Here is a 20933-nt window from a genome sequence, read left to right as displayed (position 1 = left end):
ACCAGAAAACCAAGGACCTGGGTTCTAAACCTGGCTGCTCATCCCAAAGATGGACGTGGCCCATAGGGTCCAACAATGGGGCTCAGTCAGGGCCGAGCAGGTCCCAGGCACAAAGCAATACCCTAACCTCAAAGCTGTAGTGCAGGGGAACGCTGCCTAGCAGTGGCACTGAGCAAGGAGATGCATGAAGGGATCTGCCCGGTGCCTGACACATGCTTCTCATCAATGAACTGTGTGCCTTCCCACAGCACGGTGTCCTTTTTTGTACACCAAGAAGCCTGGGCGTCACAACCAAGGCTAACATTCAGGGTCTGCCCCACACTGGGAAACTGGAGATGGCTGGCGTGGGGACCCCCACCACTTGCCTCATCGGGGTTCTCACTGGTGATTCTGGCTGCGATGACGTGGCCTCGGGCGAGCGGAGGGTTGGCAGGAGTGTCAAATGAAATGGGTGTCACCCCCCATGGCGACTCTCCGTACAGAAGCCGGATATCTTTCAGCCGGTGCAGTGGCACTCCCATGGCAATCTGAAATGGAGAAATCCACCCAATGACTATCAGTCCCATGAGCACCCAAACACCAAACACATGGCTAGATACCATAGTAGAAGAAGTGCAGGGAATGATTTCAGGTGTACTGAGTACCTACTCATCAGGCAACACCATGAGACAGAGTGGCAGGAGAAGCAAAGCTAGAATAAGACACAAGGTTTGATTCTGCCCCCGCCAGGGAGCAAACAGTGTCACTGGGAAAAGAAACAACTTTTGGAAAACCTCACATGACAAGAAAATGCTCACATCAAAGAAAAGTCACAGATTCTTGGTGGCGTGGAAGGTGAGGAGTGACAGTGTCTGGCTGCAGAGGTTTTAATAGGACTCAGACAGCTGGTCCTGAGGGATGAGAACAAAATTCCAGATGCCAGCTTAACCAAGTGATCAGATTTAACCTTCTTTGCCTTTCTGATGTGACTTGCTAAGGAACCCCCACTGCCTGTGTGATGACTTGCCAAAATGTTTCAGGGACTCTCACCAGGAAGAGTTCCTCACCACACTGAGGAAATTTCTGCCTGAACTCTTCACAAATGCCAGCATTGAGAACAGAAAACTACACCTGAGGAGAGGTTCCAGATGAGAGACTCAAAAGTCACAACAATGAAATGGAATGTGAAGTCTTAGAATGGACCCTGGATTTGATTTATTTTGTTTCATCTTATCTTTTTAAATTTTATTTATTTATTCATGAAAGACAGAGAGAGAGAGAGAGAGGCAGAGACATAGGCAGAGGGAGAAGCTCCCTTCCTTTGGGGGAGCCTGACGTGGAACTCGATCCCAGGACCCTGGGACCATGATCTGAGCCAAAGGTCGATGCTCAACCACTGAGCCACCCAGATGCCCTGAACCCTGCATTTTAAAAACAAACAAAAACAGTAGTAAATGGATAGTATTGGGACAATGGCAAAAATTTTAATGTGGTATTAGATTTTCTATATTTTAAATTTTTTATACTTCTAATTACAGATAGATACATGGTGGCATCAGTACTTTATCTCCTGAGTATCATCATTTTATTATGGTATTGTGCCAGAATGATCTCATTTTTTCTTTTTTTTTTTCTTTTTCTTTCTTTCTTTCTTTTCTTTCTTTTTTTTTTTTTTTTTAGAATGATCTTATTCTTGGGAGGTCCTTTGACTCAAGTATTTAGAAGCAAAGTACCACAAAGGTTCACATCAAGACATCTCTCAAAAAGTTAAGCCAAAAAATTATACCAACACAAACAGAACACGAATGTGTCAGAGTCTAACGACTGGTGGGTCAAGGCACAGGGGGTAGATGTGAAGTGTACTATCCTTGTAATATTCCTGAAATTTTGCAAACTAAAATAAAAAAAGAAAAGAAAGAAAAAGACAAAATAGAAAACAGAATAAAAATGCTGATGGAGGAAGGAAGGAAGGAAGGAGACATAAGACATATATTTTAAAAATCAGAGTTCCTGTTAGTGCAGGAGTTCCTAACTCTGGGTCCTGAGTTCTCAATGGGGGTGATACTGACCCTCAAGGAGGCAAATATCTGCTCTTGGGTATTAAACTATCTTACTCTTTGTATGTATAAGTCACAGATATATCTACAATAAAAACATATACAGTGTATCTGTGGTATTAAAATTTCCTAAAGGGAGAGATTAGAGCGGGGGGGGGGGGGGGGGGATATCCAAAAAAGCTCCTTAGAGGGCGGTAATGAGAAAAAGGTTGAGCGAATGGCCATTAGGGGTCTGGGAATGGCCATTAGAGGATCCACGAAAACCCCCTGCATACTGTATAATTTTTTTTTCCCCAGGGAGAAATTCAATGGGCTTTTGCCCATTTCTCAAAGGGATACACAGCCCAACAAAGGTGACCAACCACTTCATAGCCTGTGTAGTTCCCAGTGCTACTCACACAACAAAACACTCACTCCCCAGGGACAGCCAGCCAAGAGAGGGGCAGGAAGGTCTCACATGAGCAGGATAGGGACCCCATCCTGGGCGGAAGAAACTCCAAGTCTCTGGGCCCATTTCCTTGCCTGTAGCTGGGCGGCCGGCAGGTTGACATCGGCAATCATTTCCGTGCAGGGATGTTCCACCTGCAGGCGGGGATTCAGCTCCAAGAAGTGAAAGCTGCCGTCCTGGCTGTAGAGATACTCCACCGTCCCTGCGCTCACGTAGCCCACAGTCTTGGCCAGGCGGACAGCACACTGTAAAGACACAGAGCCTGAAGGGTTTCCAGTGGTTTTCTTGGATCGTCTTAATGGTGGCTTATTAGCACCCCAACCAAATGCTGAGGATCTGCTGTGCATGAGTTGTTTCGGAACTTCAGAGATCACACTCCCTATGATGGGCCCCCGGTGTCACCCCACTTTGGCAATGTGGACTGTAGGGTGCTCTTGCTGGCTGGGTGGGATGGCTCTCCCTGCAGCTGCCCACCGCATCCCCTCACTGAGCTCTGCAGAGCCCACCTGCTCCATGAACTCGAACACAGCCGGTATGGCGATGGTGGCCGGCGCCTCCTCGATGATCTTCTGATGCCGGCGCTGGATGGAGCAGTCACGGCCGAACAGAGACACAGCGTTCCCATACTGATCAGCCAGAATCTGGACCTCCAGGTGTCGGGCGTGCTCGGCCAGCTTCATGAGAAAGACGGGGGAGCCGGGGATCTCACTCTGCACCTGCAGGGACAGCAGAGTGGCTCGTTCTTCCCTGGGAGACCAGGGCCAGAGTGGGAAATCCTCTGAAGACAGGTCCATGATTCTGCTGACCTTTTCACTTTGTTTTACCTCTGTCACAGACATGCCATTCTCCTTGATGTTTTAAGTCCAACGCTGTCAAAATACATAATGTAGAAGATAGGATTTCCCCCACAATCCCATCTCCTAAAGATAATGTGCTGTTAAGCTTTGGGCACACACTGGGTAAGAGTTTAATGTGGTTAATAGTTAACTGGTTAAGTTAATGTGCTCTAAGAGCTGGGTACACATCAGTTTTCTGCTATACGTACAGGAACACATACAATATACATAATGTCTTTTTTTTTTTTTTTTACATAATGTCTTTTGAATAAAAACAGGACCAAAATATGCTGTCCTGCAGTTTCTTTTCCTCCTTAAATAGTACTCTCTCAGCTAGCTGTCTATGGTGGAACCTAGATAGACTTATTTCATTCTTTTGACATTAAAAGGCAATCGAAATTCCTTAATGATGAAATTCTTAACCATAGTATAAAAATAAGTGTTCATGTGGAATGACTTCTAAGAATTTCTTTTAAAAAGCAAGCTGCAGGGATCCCTGGGTGGCTCAGTGGTTTGGCACCTGCCTTCGGCCCAGGGTATGATCCTGGAGTCCCTGGATCGAGTCCCACGTCGGGCTCCCTGCATGGAGCCTGCTTCTGCCTCTGCCTATGTCTTTGCCTCTCTCTCTCATTCTGTGTCTCTCATGCATAAATAAATAAAGTCTTTTTTAAAAAATGAATAAATAAATAAAATAAAAAGCAAGCTGCAGTAATATATGGGATGGCCCTACTTCTATGAAAAATAGTAAAACAGAACTGTATGAAAGCCTATATAAAAGCATATACAGGGGCACCTGGCCGGCTCAGTCAGTAAAGCATACAACTCTTGATCTCAGGTTGTAAGCTCAAGCCCCATATTGGGTATAGAAATTACTCTAAATTTTTAAAAAATCTTTAAAAGAAAAATTTTTAAAAATATATACAAAGTGCTGGAAAGAAACCCAACTGTCACCTGGTTACATCTGGGAGGAGTTCAGAGGTGGTGATGAAAAGAGAATTTTCCTTTTTTATGTTTAACATATCCCTAAAGTGTTTGCATGTTCTCATAAGAACATTTTCATGTTGCACTCACATAATCAAAAGTTTCCTTTTGTTGCCCTTGCGACACCTCTGCGCATGTTGGGGCAGTAAGCATAGGGGAGCTCTGCACTTTCAATTTTGCTGTGAATTGAAAACTGCCCTAAAAAGTAACATCTATTTTAAAGAAAGGGGAGGAAAAAAAGGCTTTTTTTTTTAAAGATTTTATTTATTTATTCATGAGAATACACAGAGAGGAGAGAAAGAGAGAGGCAGAGACACAGGCAGAGGGAGAAGCAGGCTCCATGCACGGAGCCTGACATGGGACTTGATCCCGGGTCTCCAGCATCACGCCCTGGGCTGAAGGCAGCACTAAACCACTGAGCCACCTGGGCTGCCCAAAAAGAAAGACTTTAAAACCTACACAACCCTCAAACGTAATGGAGGATCCAGGACTGGATCCTTACACAGAAAGAGATTAGTGGGAAAACCTGGTGAGATCTGAGTCAAGTCTGGAGTTCACTTAATAGAAAAGTATCCCCGTTAATCTCTTAGTTGTGACAAACACAGCAGAGCTAACAGAAGATGTTAACAGTGGGAAACCAGATGAAGGGTAGATGGGGACTCCAAACTACATTTGCAACTTTCTTTCTTTCTTTCTTTCTTTCTTTCTTTCTTTCTTTCTTTCTTTCTTCTTTCTTTCCTTTCTTTCTTTCTTTCTTTCTTTCTTTCTTTCTTTCTTTCTTTCTTTCTTTCTTTCTTTTTTTACTTTTGCAACTTTCAAGTAAGTAGAACTACTTCTCTCCCACAAAGGACCCCAAAAACCTATCCACCCCAGTGGAGACACATGATAGTGAAACCACTTACTTTCCAGAACACCCGTATACTACCCACAGCTGTTTACTTGGTAAATCTTTTTAGAAAGCAACTTATTGACATGTTTTTGCAAGTGCATCTGTGTGCTACATAACTAAGTCCTTGGCATGTGGTCTTTACCCAAGAACATAATTCAGAAGAAGAAAAAAACAGCTAAGTATTATTACATGTTATAGAATATATATGTTATGTATTATGAAATATATGTATTATAGTATTATTCATAATAGAAATGGAAACAAACTTAACATTTCACAAAAAAGGAAAGGCTTGATAATACAGACACACAGGGAACATTATGCAATCATCAAAATAATCGTAAAGACTGCAATAAGATGGAAAACATATCTGTGATCTACAATTTAGGATTTTTTTTAAATGTAAAACAAAGCATTGTGCAAAACAAATGTTTTAAAATGATATGACTCTTCAAAACATGCATGTGAACAAAATCTAGAAGAAACCCTAGAAATACTAAAACAGTTGCATTAAGAACGAGAAGATCATTAGTTTACCTTTTTTTTAATATTGTCAGTGGGAAACTATAATAGGCACGAAGTTTTAAAAGTGAAAACCCAGCTACGAATAAGTAAATACATGGTTCATTCCTATAACAAAAGTGAATCTTCTGGAAATGTTAAAAATACTAAGACTACTAACATTTACAAAACGTCCCATCTTTAGATAGACAAATATAGTCACAAACAGATAGATATTCTGGCCCTGTGTCTCTGAAATCATTTAAAGTCAGGTGGATTCACAGGATCAAACATCTAAGGAAATATGGTGTACAGACCAACCCAAACCATGGACTTCTGTGTGTGTGAAAATGCACACATTTGCTTTGGAACACAGCACGGCAGTATGTCAGCTCCCACGAGTGTCTTCTTGATTTCTGACACAGAAATGCTAATAAAAATAATCCAGTGGCCAACAACTAAACATACACAATTCCCAAAGATGTATGGAAAAATACTCAGCAAGAACAGCTCACTTGTCTGAAAAGGATTGGGAAGTCCTCAGCACTCTCTGCCTTCCGGATTCCTTTCCCTCCGCCACCTTCAGATGCTTTGATCATCAAGGGAAAACCAATTTTTTCAGCCACCTGAGGGCAAAGGACAGACAGACCTCTTTAGAAGGTAGACAGTTTCCATGCTACCAGGACAATGAGAAGGTTCCAGCATCTTGCCCCCACCCCCAAGCCCTGTGTTTACCTCTAAGCCCTCATCTATATCTTTCACACAGCCCTGGTTGTAAATATCTTCTGGGACAGTGATTCTTTTCCCCTCTTGCAGATCATCTTCTGACCATTCTACCATCAGACCTAGAGAATCACAGAAAGAGCTGAAACCTCCCAAGAATGACAGAGATACACAACACAGAAACCACAGGGCCTTTCCTCACCAAAGCCTCTCTAGACCTGCTGCTGGAGCAACAGTATATAGATATGGCCCTTCAGCTTCCCACAAAGGCTTTTAATGTTCTTTTAAGGGCTGACTCAACCTTGAATGGGAAATCAAGCTTAAGAAATTCAGACTGAGCCTACCACAAACAACCATATTAACCTGAACTCAAAAAAAATTCCAATTCTACCCACTAAAGTCATTTATACATACATAAATCAGTGTTTTCTAAAATCCTGTGAAGATTAAAAACAAACTTTCCATTACAAATTTAAAATTCCATCTTTGGATGAAAAATCAAACTGTATAGGAAATTCTTGAGACTTTATCCCGTTTATTTTTAATTTATCCTAGAAATTTCACCTTTTGGAATTTATCCTAAGGAAATGATTAAAAAGTACAGAGAGGGCAGCCCTGGTGGCGCAGCGGTTTGGCACCGCCTGCAGCCTGGGGTGTGATCCTGGAGACCCGGGATCGGGTCCCACATCGGGCTCCCTGCATGGAGCCTGCTTCTCCCTCTCCCTGTGTCTCTGCCTCTCTCTCTCTGTGTCAATGAATAAATAAATAAAATATTTAAAAAAATAAAAATAATAAAAAGTACATAGAGATTTAGCTATTAGACTATAAAGACTCCATTACCTTAAGTATTTTTTAAAAGATTTATTTGAGGGGGATCCCTGGGTGGCTCAACAGTTTAGTGCCGCCTTCGGCCCAGGGCATGATCCTGGAGTCCCGGGATCAAGTCCCGCATCAGGCTCCCTGCATGGAGCCTGCTTCTCCCTCTGCCTCTCTCTCTCTCTGTGTTTCTCATGAATAAATAAATAAAATATTTTTTAAAAAATAAAATATAAAAGATTTGAGACAGAGAAAGAAAGAGCATGAGTGGGGGGAGGGGCAGGAAGAAAAGGAGAAGCAGACTCCCCAGTAAGCTTGGAGCCCAAGACTGGTCTCAGTCCCAGGACACTGAGATCATGACCAGAGCCAGAGTCAGACACTTAACCAATAAGCCATCTAGGTGTCCTTACTTTTAGTATTTTTTAAAATTAGAGCAAAACGACCTGGAAACAACCTAAATATGTAACTATAGAGGATTGTTAAGTAAATTATGGTACATCTATATGATAAAATCCTATGCAGACATTTTAAATATTGTAAAGTGTATTTATTGACATATAAGTATTAGTTAGAAAAAATAAGTCACAAACCACAGTAAATACAAGATCTCTGGATGTGCCTAGAAAAAAGGCTGGAAAGATAGGTACCTAGAATATAACAAATGTTCAATACCAGGGGTCATAGGATTATGGATGATTTCTGTCTTCTCTTTTTTTTTGGTAATTCTATATTTTCTGTTTTCTACAATGAAACTGTACCACTGCTTTAAGAATTTTTAAATTTGTAAATGAAAGAATAAAAAAAGCATAGTCCTGTCACCCCATCTGCTCAGATTGGGTGGAAGAGATCCCTCTAAGTGAAGCTCAGGCCACTTACCACTTCCACTCCAGGGCAGTGTTGGGATTTGCAGTGTCTGGGCCACGATGGTGGAGGCAATCTTATCTCCCAAGGCCCACATGGCCTCACTGGGAGGGCCTGAGGGATCCAGGGACAAAGGGGAAGGCAGAAGAATCAAGTTAGTCATAAGCCCCTCCCAGCCAAGTGCCAACCAAAGGATCAAAGAAAAGTACTCAGGTCCTAGATCTAGAAGAATTTAACATCAAGTTGGAGAAGGAAAAAAAAATCTGTTAATCTGCCACTTCATTATATGTGGATGAAGTCTGCTGTTTTAATATATGTGGACTGTAAACCTGGTCTGAGTTAAAACTTAAGTTATGTCGCATACACAGAATTCACTTTTCAGGAGAAAGGCAAAAAACTAGACCAAAGGGGCAAGCTAGCACCTCAAAAAACTAGATGCTGGGTTAACAAATTTCTCCTGTAATGAGCCACATAAGAAATATTTTCAGCTTTGTGGGTCTGCTTATCTCTGTCACAAATACTCAACTTTGCCAGTGTTGGGCAAAAGCAACCATAGGCAATACATAAATGAATGAGCAGGGCTGTTCAATAAAACTTCATTTACAAAAGCAGACAGTGGGCTGGATTTGGCCTGTGGACTGTAGTCTGCTGGCCTGTGGGCTGGATGATCAACCCATGTGACAGCCAAAGACGATGGACAGAGAAAATATAAGCAAATACATGTCACTAGGCAGACCCTTGGGATATCAGGTGTTGATTTGTACTGAGTTGCTTCAAACACAGTGTGTGCTGCAGGTCCAGAGTTAAGGAGCAGCAACAGGAATTTATTTTGGATGGTAAATGATTCCCCTAAATCATGCAAAGATGTCAGACAGCATAACTACACACACAAGGCTTACAAATGCAAATCCTAAAACAAACAGATGCCATAATAAGTATCATTTTACCTCATAAGTCATAGAGATGAGGAACTCTGGTCCCAAAATGCTAGGGCATTCCAAAGCCCTGAGAATAGCCCAAGAAAGGTGTGGGCTTATTGGAAATGTGACCTCCAAACCCAGTTAGAAATCTGAGTATGTCTGGTATCTTGCTACCAGAAGGAGCACAAGCAGTGGATTCTGCTTGCCCTTGGCATCATTCTCCTGTGGTACCCATGGCAAAGGCTATGTTCCTGGGTTGGCCAACCTCCCTTCCCACCTTCGACAATGAAAAGGTGAGGTGGGAATATCAAATTGACCCACACCTTGCAGGGCCACACTGGAAAGAGAACCTGACCCGCCAGAATGTCCCTTCAATATCCCTATTCCCACATATCTGATGGAGACACACTCTACCTAAGAAAGCAATCTCATGCTTGGACAGGAGCTCCGGCAGTTTGGGGTTTTCAGAAGCATGGCCCCAGCCAGCCCACACCGCCTGTAAACACAGAGACATGTGAATAAAGATCTTCCTTCTAGAATCCCCCTCCCATCACACATCGAAAGCTCTTCACAGTGTCACATCAGACCCAGATTTCAGAGTCTTGGAGAACCTGGAGCCTCTGTCCCTTCCAAACTACAGGATGAGTTGCTCCAGATCACAGAGCATCATCCCCACTGTGGGCAGACTGAGGCACCCCACCCGACTTACCTGCACCGGGATTCTCTTGGCAATGTCCACAACCAGTTCCACATTGGCATAATTGTTATTGTTGGGCCCTCCTGGGACAGGAACATACTGATCTGCCATCTTGATATACTCTGGAATCAGATGAGAAAAGGAAAGAAAAAATGAGAGGCTGAAGTTCACTGCATGACTGCATATGGCCATTGAAAGGATAACCAAGAAGATTCTGTGGCCACAAGGTACACATGTGTATGATCATTTGAAGACAACTGAACATGACTTCCACTTTGTGCAAATCTCTATGCAACAGGACAAGGCCTGGGAGGGAAGAAAGAAAGAAGGAAGGAAACTATCAGAACAGTTGGGATGAGAGGTGGGGGTGTTCTATTCATCCCTATTTCAAGTTTATCTACATATTGTTTGGCCATTAAACAATAAAATGTTTTCAATCATGGGGAAAAACAGATTACAAAATTTACCACCTAACTCTTTTTTCAAATGTGCAGTTCAATAGTATTTAGCGCTGGTAAATGGTGGTTGTGAAACAGATCTCCTGCACTTTCTTCTCTTGCAAATCTGAAACTCAACCCATTAAACAACAGCTCTCCCTTTCCCCTCCCGCAGCCCCTGGCCACCGCCCTCTTTATGAACCTCTCAACTCTAGGGACCTCATGTATGCAGAATCCGATAGTATTTGTCTTTTTGTGACCGGTTTCTTGCACTTAGTATGATGTCTTCCAGGTCCATCCACGTTGTACCACGTGGTAGGATATCCTTTCTTTTTAAGGCTGAATACAATACAACATTTTGATTTTGACTGTAAAATAATCATGCCCTTTACACCAGAAATTCTACTTTTAGGAATAAATATGTACTAAAAAACCCTAGTCATCAATGAAGCCAAAGAGTGATGTAACAGGATCCCCACTGGGCCGTGTTTTGAACTTTTAAACGCTAGACTCAAGCCAAAGGCAAAGATTAAAATCTCCATACTATGGAATTCTCTGGGATCCTGAGAATGAACAGTGTGGAACTTTATGTGCAGACCCTGAAAGAGACCTAAGAGTGGCTGTTCCTTCCAGGCTGCTGCCTCCGATGTTTATGGAACACATGAGTGACAGCCACAGGGGAGGTCCCAGAGGTGACAAAGTGAGAAGTTAGACAAGCTCGCTCTCATCCCTGAGTTTTTCTCCACCTGTTAGAGAAGATAAAAAGAAAACAGACACAGTAACATCAGACTGGGGTCTGTGCCAGGGACCTCTGGGAAAGCCACATGGGAGGACACGACCGGAAGGTTAGGGCAGGGAGGGATGGAGGCCTGCTGTGCCAGGAACTTCGGGGAAAAGCATTGTCAGCAGAAGATCCAGCATGTTCCAAGGTTCTGGGACAGGAAAGAGCTCAGCTAGTCCAGGAACCAATGAGGCCAGTGCAACTCGGACCCAGGATTAGAGGGCACGAGACACTGGATGGGGGCTAGAGCCACGCTGTATGGTACCTTAACTGCCCTGCACAAAGATGTGGAATTTTAGCCTGAGTGTGATGGGAGCCCCCACAGAGTAAGACTGTGATTCAGACAGCCTGGGGTTCCAATTCTGCCTGCTTCACATATAGCCTGTATGACACTGGGGAATGACTCACCTCCCTGTGCCTCAACTGCTTCATCTATAAAATAGAGCTGACAATCAAACCTGCCCTCTGAGTTAGAAAGAGGCTACATCTGTGCAGGGCGGAGCCCAGGGCCTATGCTCTGGGAGGGAGGGCAGGGGATAGTACTGCAGCCTCTAAAGCATTTAAAGAGTTACTGACAGGACCTGAGGGAGGGAGGGAGGGAGGGAGTGTGTGTGTGTGTGTGTGTGTGTGTGTGTGTGTTTTAAAGATTTTATTTATTCCTGAGAGACACACAGAGAGAGGCAGAGACACAGGCAGAGGGAGGAGCAGGCTCCCTGCAGGGAGCCCGATATGGGACTCGATCCCAGGACCCCACGACCACAACCTGAGCTAAAGGCAGATGCTCAACCACTGAGCCACCAAGGTGCCCCTGAGCTATGTTCTTAAGAAATCACTTTGGCTACTGTAAGGATAAAGGTCTATAAAGGGATACTATTATTCAAGAAAAAAAGCAAATTGTCCAACAGTTATTTATAGAATGATCTATGCTAGTAGACATAGAGAACAAATGAACAGAAGAATGGATGATTAAAGTCCAATACAGACATCTGTGGGGAAAACACCTGGAGGAAGAGAAGCCAATCTGCTGTAACATGGCCATTTCTCAAAGATGGAATTTCCACTTTGCGTATTAAACTTTTGTATTTTTAATTAAATAAAGAAGAAAAGGCAAATAAATGCAGGCTCAGGAGAGGTATCCTGAGGCTCTGGGGTCTTAGATGGACTTGCCTAGCTATAATGGAGGAGGTGAGGGCAGGTAAGGACAGGGGGTGGCAGGAGGGGAAGGAGCCAAGGCCCAGGTACCTGCATTGGCCTTCAGGTCCTCTGGGGTCACCATGACTACAAACCGGATGGCCCGCTCGTTGCGGAACATCTCATAGGCCCACCTGCGGATGGAGCGCATGCACTTCACGGCAGCGATGCCATTGTTGGCGATGAGCACCTGGACAGGGAAAATAAGGAAGGGTCTAGAGCTACACACCTACCTGCGCTGGGAGCTGCATACTACCCTGGGGTCCATCTCACAGCTACAGAGCCTTCTGAGGTACCTCTTTCATTTCTATAGCACACAGCCTAGGAGAGAGGTGCTCAAAATCTGCTGGTTGCATAAATAGATGATAATCAAATGGGTGGGTGGGTGGGTGGATGAATGGTCAGACAGAGGATTAGATGGATGGATGGATGGACAGACAGGTGGGTGGGTGAATGGCTGTTAGATGGGCAATGGGTGAGTGGATGGCTGGCTGGCTGGCTGGATGGATGGAGATGGATAGGTAGGTGGGTGGATGGCTGATAAATGGGCAGATGGGTGAGTGGATGGATGGATGATGGACAAATGGACAGGTGGGCGTGTGGGTGGATGGATGGACAGATGGGTGGGTGAGTGGGTAGATGTATGGATAGGTTGGATGGATGGATGAATGGATGGATGGATAAAAGGATGGATGGATGAATGGACAGAAGGATGGATGAACGGACAGGTGCATGGATAGATGGACAGGTGGATGGAGGGACAGAGAGATGGATAATATGGACAGGATGGGATGAATGAATGATTTTTTATTCCTTTGTTGGCACCATCATGATCATTTAACACTTGTGAATGCCCAGTCTGTACCAAGCTACAGCACAATATATCTTACCAACATTATTTCACTTCACCCTCACATCAGTCCTTGAAAGTGGCTATATTCTTATCTCTACTTGGGCTTAAAGATTCTAAAACTCAAGGAGTTAAGGCACTTGCCCAAGGTCACACAACTAGTAAATGGCAGAGATGAGACTCCTGAGCCCCGCACGGTCTGATCTGTGCTCTAAACTGCCCCCACCCCCATGGCTGCCTCTGCATTCTGGAGATTTAGGCCCCGGACTCAGTAGAGAGGAAAGGCAGCAATGCTAGCTGTCCTCAGCAACTGAGAGCAAAAGAAAAGTTCCTGGTTCCCATTCTTAATGTGTCATGAACTTCCTGTGTGGCATTAGACAGGCCCCTTCCCTCTCTGAGCTTCATCTCCACATTAGGAGCTCAGACTGGCCAGTCTCCTGGCTTGTGTATAAGAAATAAAACCAAGCTCTAGTGTTCTTTTCAAAAAGAAAAAAAAATAGGCATATGGCTTCAAAGCTCTGACTTATATAGCAAGAATATAATTTTAAGGCCCTTCCATTGCTGACTAATTTTCATGACACTCCTGAAGGACAAGTCTCATTAGACATTGGGAATGTGATGGCCTCTATTTTACAGAAGGGGACACCGAGCCCAGATGTCATATCCTATAGAGTGGCCACCAAAGATGGAGCCCAGAGCTCTGGGCTCAGATTCAGTGCTCTCTCTCCTTTCAAAAATGCCTCCTGAAGAACAATGATGGAAGGGCAGGGCTGTGATTTTCTTAATCTTATTACCTAAACAAGGCTTGGTCAAGAAAGAAGGGCTCTGGGTGACCCCAGGACAGCCAGTTTCCCGGGGCCCCATTTGTTCTAGCACATTCTGGGAGCCCCCAGAGGAGAAGGCCACTGCAGGCTGGCCTGCTATTCTATTCGAGCAGCTGCAGCTTTCCCACAAGGAGTCTAGGAGAGAGGGCAAGCCACGGTCAACTCCAAAGTCACAAAAGCACAGCAGCTCTGGGCTGAGGCCTTCAGTGGCCACCCAGTCTCTCGGCTCTCCAGGACTGAATGCTGGCCACCAGTCAGGCTGGCTGCAACAGTTCCCAGCAATGACTTCCCCTGGTGAGCGTGGCAGAAATGAAGCTTCTGGATCCCCACCCAGGAGATTCTGTAAAATCATAGCGGCTGACAGGACCGGGGGGGGGGGGGGGGGGGTGGCGAAATGAGACGTGATACATAAAGCACTTCACAGGATGCCTGGCTGAGTGGGCCTCCCAAAAAATCGAAGCTGCTGCTGCTGTTATCAATACTACCACCACCACTCTCAAGCAAAATGGAAAAGAACAAGGCCTTCTCATCAAACAGAACTGCGTTCAAATCTCAACTTCAGCACTAACCAGCTATGTGACTTGGACAACCAATGTCAAATCTCTGCATCTTGGCTCCTGCACGAATACGTCAGGAATCATCAGTCTGTGGCCTAGAGCCTTAACCCCATGGAATGGGAAACAATGTGAAAAGCCTTTATAAATGGCAAATGTTAGTTGTTTCCCTTCATCACTGTTACTTTGGTACACGGGTCTCCTCTCCTGGAAGGAGCTCCACACCTCAGAAGGACAGAGCTGGGTTTTATGCCTGCCCCCAATAACCTAGGAAGCAGTCCCTTGCACAAAGGCACCTTGGGGGCTTTGCAAACCTCAATCTACTCTTCTGTGAAATGGGGGTCATGCATCTGTCACTTCGGCTTGGGAGGGTGAAAGGTGATGAATTCCAGCACATAGCACTTAGCAAGTCCTCTTCTTAGCAAGAGAAAGGTGGCCCGGCCCTTTCTCTGCAGCATGACGATGAGCCTGAAGCAGGTATTCTTACCTCCAGCTGGAAAGAGGGGCCCCACCCCACCCCGACTGCCGGGATGCCATCTGTACCTTCTCAATGACCCGGTCCCCCCCAAAGCGCACGACAAACTCAGCTGGGGAGGCCACGGTAAAGTCTCTGTGCAGGTCCAGCTTCTTCAGTTCTCGGCCACGCTTCACCAGGTGGAGTCCTGACATGCTGGGTCTGCAGAGGGAACAGGACAGACCCTGATGAGCTAGGAAGCCTAGGCTACTTGGGGAGAGAGTCAGGAGGCCCAGCACCTCCAAAATCAACATCAACAGAGAAGCAGAAGCTCATCAGATGCGCTCTGCTTTGCAGTCCTCACTGGGAACCTTGAGGTATTTCACAAGGAGACCCAACAGGCCAGGGCAGGAATGAAGCAGAATGATCCCCTGATTTGTCCCAAGCTGTATGTTGACCTCTTTAACTTTTTTTTCTTTTAAGATTTTATTTATTTATTCATAGACACAGAGAGAGAGAGAGGCAAAGACACAGGCATAGGGAGAAGCAGGCTCCATGCAGGGAGCCCGATGTGGGACTCGATCCCGGGTCTCCAGGATCACACCCCAGGCTGCAGGCAGCGCCAAACCGCTGCGCCACCAGGGCTGCCCGACCTCTTTAACTTTAAATTAATTTTTATTTTCATTCATTCATTCATTTGACAGAGCGATAGAGAGAGCCAGAGAGCACAAGCAGGGGGAATGGCAGAAGGAAAAGGAGAAAAAAAAAAAAAAAAGGGAAAAGGAGAAGGAGGCTCCCCGTTGAGCAGGGAGTCTGACACGGGGCTTGATCTCAGGACCCCAGGATCATGACCTGAGCTGAAGGCAGACACTCAACCAACTAAGCCACCCAAGTCCCCTCATTTTTACTTTCTATGCTCCCAATTTAGAAATTCAAATAATACTAAAATGCTTAGGAGAGAGGGGAGGTTTATGATCAGGGAAAAAGTCCAAGTCTAATACTTGAGACTTGTTAAACAGTATTGATACCTCTCATGCAGTTTTCTGTATGCACATATCAAAATGTTTGCAACTGAAAACCAGAAAATGTATAACAACTGGGGCACCTGGGTGGCTCAGTTGGTTAAGATATTGACTCTTGATTTTGGTTCAGGTCATGATCTCAGATTCATGAGATCAAGCCCCAGGTCTGGGGGGCGGGGGGGGGTGTTGTAAATGCTCAGTGGGGAGTCTGAGATTCTCTTTCTCCCTCACCCTCTGCCCGTCCCCAAGCTCCTCAAGCTCGTGCTCTCTAAATAAATAAATAAACAGGGGCACCTGGGTGGCTCAGTGGTTGAGCATCTGCCTTCCCCTCAGGTCATGATCCTGGAGTCCTGGGATCGAGTCCCACATTGGGCTCCCTGCAGGGAGCCTGCTCCTCCCTCTGCCTGTGTCTCTGCCTGTGTCTCTCATAATAAATAAATAAAATCTTTAAAAATAAATAAATAAACAAAATCTTTTTAAAAAAACGTATAACAACCAAATGGTGGTTCCTTGCCCCACCCCCTCCAGAACCACATATTAAATGAAATCACTTTTTTGGCATTTACGCCTCTCCGTAGTTCTGAATAATATGTATGTACCACCTTGTGTGACACTATTTGAGACACATCTGTGGCTCTCTGATCTCAAGAGATGAGGAATGAGTGCTCTTACTTGGCCATCCCATCTGCTTCCCGTCACCCAACCTCTCAATGCAGGCATACTGCAATCTGGCAGATTGAGTATTTGGGGTTTCACAAGTCTGGGATTATTCACAGATGAGGGCTGGAATAGACCAGATTTTCCTTTCTTCTTGCTTTTCTCCTGGAGACAGTGTGTTGTTGTTGTTGTTGTTGTTTTTCCATCCATGTAGCTCTCCTTGCACTTGTTGCTAATGCAGTCCACTCCTTCTCATATCTTCGCAGTACACAAGATAATTGGTCAGCTCCATTTTTCTTCATTGGTGATATCCCTTCTGCAGCCCTCTACCCTCTCCTCTCATCCTGATTGGCTGTTCTCCAGACCCACTACACAACTGTCATTCTGGGACTTCCTTTTGCTGACATCCTTAGGATCTCTTTTGCCTTTCCTAGGCGTATGATCCCTAACTGAGGAATCACAAATTAGCCTCCTTTTTTGGTAGACTCCCTTGTTTCGTTGGGACATAGCCTCCAATAGTTCTATCTGACTAAAAAGATGGTACAACAACAGAGCAGATGACAATGGTACCCTTAACATGCCTGTCTTGCTCCTGGCTGCTCTGGGCTACCTCATCACTATCACTTTGGAGATCCTCTTTCATTCTACACTGGATCTCTGTTTCCTGTCTCCCATGTGTTGCTTTTTTGGTTTATTCTCTTGTTTCAGTAGAAGACACCCTTCAGTAGCTTTCTAAGAAAAGGTGTTTGAGAGTGGTGAGGGTAGTTAATGACTCATAGTCTTGAAAATTCTGAAACTGTCTTTCTCCTCTCAGGTTTGGCCCTGTCATTTGGCGCTGTATGGAATTCTAGAAGGGAAAACCTTTTCCTTCAGAGTTTTGGAAGGTTTGCACCATTATGTTGTGGCTTTCAAGGACACTAGAACCAGAGCTGTTCTGATACATTGATCCTTCATGGGTGACCTGTTTTTTTAAATCCAGAAGCTTATAGGATCTTATCTCTGTCTTCCAGAGTCTACAGTTTCACAGGGATGTACTCAGGTATGTGTCCTCTTCCACCAGTGGGGCTGTGAACAGGCTCATTCGATGTGGAAACCCACATCCTAGGATTTGTCTTCAAATATTTCCTTCAAATGATTTATCTACCTTCTTTTCCTCTATTCTTTCCAGAAGCCTCATTATTTGGATGTTGAAATTCTTAGACTGGCCTGCAAGTTTCTGTCTAAAATTTTCCCCTCTTCTATTTCCTATCTTGTCTTTCACTTTCTGGCAGATTGCACCACCCAGGTGCCCTTCAGTCCACTTTCTTAACCTGGTGATGAGGCATTAAGCTAGGGGCAGTCTGTCAAGAATTAGGCTAGCAGTTAACCACCCACAGATATGTCCAATGGCTGTGTCACCAAGCATGTTACAAGGGCAAAGATGAGTGGGTTCAGAGGACCAAAACTTTGATGTCTTTCACTTTCTGGGAGATTCCTAACCTGCTGTTGTGTCTTTAATACCCAAGAGCTTGTTATTGGCTCGCCAAGTTTCCCTCTTGTGCATCTTGTTCCTATGTATGCAACATCCTGTCTGGCTTCAGTGAAGGTATTAATGGCAGCTTTTTCAAGCTCTCTTCTCCCGGTATCGTTTCTGTTTCTTCCAAGTCTCTTGTGTCCCTCAGTTGGATTGTTTGGGGCCTGCCTTCCATATTAGAAACAGTACCCAAGCCTCAGTTACTTTCTCATGACCAAAAACAAAAAACTAACTAAAGGGCTGGCAGAGGTACAAGGTGGGGCCAGCAGCCCCTGAGCTCTGTGCTCAGGATCTGGAGGGGGGGAGGGGGCCTACATACCAGAAATCCCAAGTATACTAGAGTCTTCTTCCTTCAATGGTCCAATTCTCAACTGGCCAGGAGCCAGGGAAGGGATGGTGGGGGAAGTAGTGGGACAGGTCTGGGGGGCAGGAGGGCAGGGCGGGTTTCAGGATTCAGCACCTACACAGACCCTGATCTTTGTGTTTGGGATTCAGGCCTCATACCCTCCACTATGCCCATCAGTCTCCAGTCCCGAGACCCTCTGATGTATTCCTCCAGAGAATGAACCACTTACTTTCTGTTGGGGTGGAAATGGGCAACGCCTAGCCATGCAAAGCAGGCAAGAAAATCCGGGCATCTTTTTACCCAATTCTTCTCATTTTGGTACCCCCTCTTAAGCCCCAAGTGCAGAGGTACATGATGCTGCCAGTCCCTGCACCTTTGAGAACACAGGTTTGCAGCTGTCCTCACTGCTGCTTAATGACTCAGCCCTCTTGGTTCTACTAAGCCATTTACTGCTTGTCCATCTGCTTCTGGCCTCTAAAATGTGGTTGCTAATCTTCCCCACTGTTCTGCCAGGCTTGATGGGTTTCCATCTCTCTTTTTAAAAAAACATCTCTCTGCTGTCATTCGCTGGAATATTGACAGAAGAGAATCAGGAATGCGCATTCAGTCCATGTTCTTTTTTTTTCTTTTCTTTTCTTTTCTTTTCAAGATTTATTTATTTGTGGGATGCCTGAGTGTCTCAGTGGTTGAGCATCTGCCTTTGACTCAGGTTGTAATCCCAGGATCCTGGGATCAAGTCAGTTCTTCCCTCTGCCCATGTCTCTGCCTCTGTGTGTCTCTCATGAGTAAATAAATAAAATCTTTTTAAAAAAATTATTTGGGGCAGCCCCGGTGACGCAGCGGTTTAGCGCCACCTGCAGCCCAGGGCGTGATCCTGGAGACCCGGGATCGAGTCCCACGTAGGGCTCCCTGCATGGAGCCCGCTTCTCTCTCTGCCTCTCTCTCTCTCTCTGAATAAATAAATCTTTTTTAAAAAAATTATTTGAGGGAGGGGAGGGGCAGCAGAAGAGTCTTTAGCAGACTCCATGCTGAGCACAGAACCCAATGTGGGCTTGATCTCACAACCCTGAGATCACGACCCCAGCCAAAACCAAGAATCAGACACCCAGCTGACTGTGCCACCCAGGTGCCCCTCAGTCCACTTCCATAACATGGCAATGAGCCATTAAGCTGGGAGCAGTCTGTCAAGAATTAGGCTAGCAGGTAACCACCCACAGCTGTGAGCAGCTGTGTTACTAAGCATGTGGTGAGGGCAAGGATGAGTGGGTTCAGAGGACCAAACCTTTGGTGAAGAACTAACTAATCTTAAGGAACACTACCAACATGCCGACCACTTATCATCTGAGCAAAAACCAGCAAAACTGGAAGCAAATAAATAGTCAGCAAAGAGAAATTTCATTTTATAGATGGGCAAATAGAGGTCCAGCCAGGCAAAGGTGTCACCGTGCAAGACAGCAGGCCTAGGGCTATTTCCACTACACCAGCAAATGTTGTTGTACCAATCTTCGTGTTCAGTACAAGTCCCCATGGGAAAGTCTCCTACAAGTCTGCAGTCTGCTCCCACTCCCCAGCATGAGCCGCCAAACACTCTGCCTATCACAGAGGGAAAAACAAAGTTCTGGGCCAGGGGAACAAAAAGAGAAAATGAACGCTGTGTTTCTATGCCACAAGAGAATATGTGTTTTCAACGAAGACTCTCCATCCACCTGAGTTTAGCCATAGGGCCTGAATAAATGAACAGACAGATGAACAAATGATTTCTGGCCCTTAAAATAACCTCGCCCCCTGCCACAAACTGTGAGCAGTTTTTCTTCTAAGACCTTCTGGGACTGTGGCACCTGAGTGGCTCAGTGGTTGAGCATCTGCCTTCGTCTCAGAATATGATCCTGAGGTCCTGGGATAGAGTCCCACATCAGGCTCCCCACAGGGAGCCTGCTTCTCCTTTTGCCTATGTCTCTGCCTCTCACTCTGTGTTTCTCATGAATAAATAAATAAAATCTTTAAAAAAAAAAAGACTTCCTGGGACTGAATCACTGAAACAAGATTGGATTTAGGAAAGTACTTTAGAAGGTCATTATCATCTTACAAATGTGAACAGTGCTTTTATCAGAATTACATCCCATCAACCAGCAGGTAGCTCAGTTTGTTTTTAATAACTTTGTTTCTTTACAAAAACAGGGAGATGTGGCATGTAGGCCCCTGATCTAGGGAACCAGATACCAAAATGTTAAAGCTAGTTATCTTGGGATAGTGGAGTTATAGGTGGTTCCTGTTTTCCTTTGTCTATGTTTGTTAAGTCCTGCAATGATATATTACTTTCAATGAGAAAACAAAAAAAAAAAGCTATGAATTTTGTAAGAGGGATACCAAAAGCCAATGGTCATTCTGGCATCCATTAAGCCAGGTGCTCAGCATCCCCAACTATAAGAGGAGAATAGTAAAACATACCTCACTAGGTTGCAAAGGTTAAATAATATATATAAAGCAAAAGATGGTGTCTGGCCAGTAAACTCTATTACCATTTCAGTGTAATGAGACCAAGAGGATCAGAGGCTTCTGATCTTCCAACCTCACCAGGAAATGCATCGGCCACTCC

General features: G+C 44.9%; 1 protein-coding gene across 7 annotated transcripts in view; it reads right to left on the bottom strand.

Annotated features, from left to right (window-relative positions):
- The window catches only part of ACACB (acetyl-CoA carboxylase beta), a 132333-nt gene that overhangs the window by 69404 nt on the left and 41996 nt on the right, over positions 1 to 20933 (bottom strand). For 6 of the 7 annotated variants that reach the window (XR_005983814.1, XM_041729465.1, XM_041729464.1 and 3 more), the window contains 10 exons: positions 14889 to 15021; positions 12169 to 12307; positions 9721 to 9830; positions 9426 to 9507; positions 8107 to 8205; positions 6427 to 6536; positions 6207 to 6317; positions 2991 to 3200; positions 2559 to 2729; positions 366 to 527 (listed from right to left, as the gene is read on the bottom strand). Coding sequence is in view for 6 of the 7 variants with exons in the window: in XM_041729465.1 (XP_041585399.1) it covers positions 366 to 527; positions 2559 to 2729; positions 2991 to 3200; positions 6207 to 6317; positions 6427 to 6536; positions 8107 to 8205; positions 9426 to 9507; positions 9721 to 9830; positions 12169 to 12307; positions 14889 to 15021 (1327 nt within the window). In the remaining variant the exon portion in view is untranslated. Of the gene's footprint in view, positions 1 to 365; positions 528 to 2558; positions 2730 to 2990; positions 3201 to 6206; positions 6318 to 6426; positions 6537 to 8106; positions 8206 to 9425; positions 9508 to 9720; positions 9831 to 12168; positions 12308 to 13761; positions 15022 to 20933 lie in introns of those variants that run through there. The other variant, XM_041729469.1, reaches the window with a different exon arrangement.

The sequence above is a fragment of the Vulpes lagopus genome, chromosome 14 (assembly GCF_018345385.1).
Source record: "Vulpes lagopus strain Blue_001 chromosome 14, ASM1834538v1, whole genome shotgun sequence".
Lineage (NCBI taxonomy): Eukaryota > Metazoa > Chordata > Mammalia > Carnivora > Canidae > Vulpes > Vulpes lagopus.
The sequence above is the reverse complement of the archived record's forward strand: the minus strand, read 5'-3'. Positions and strand labels throughout refer to the sequence as shown.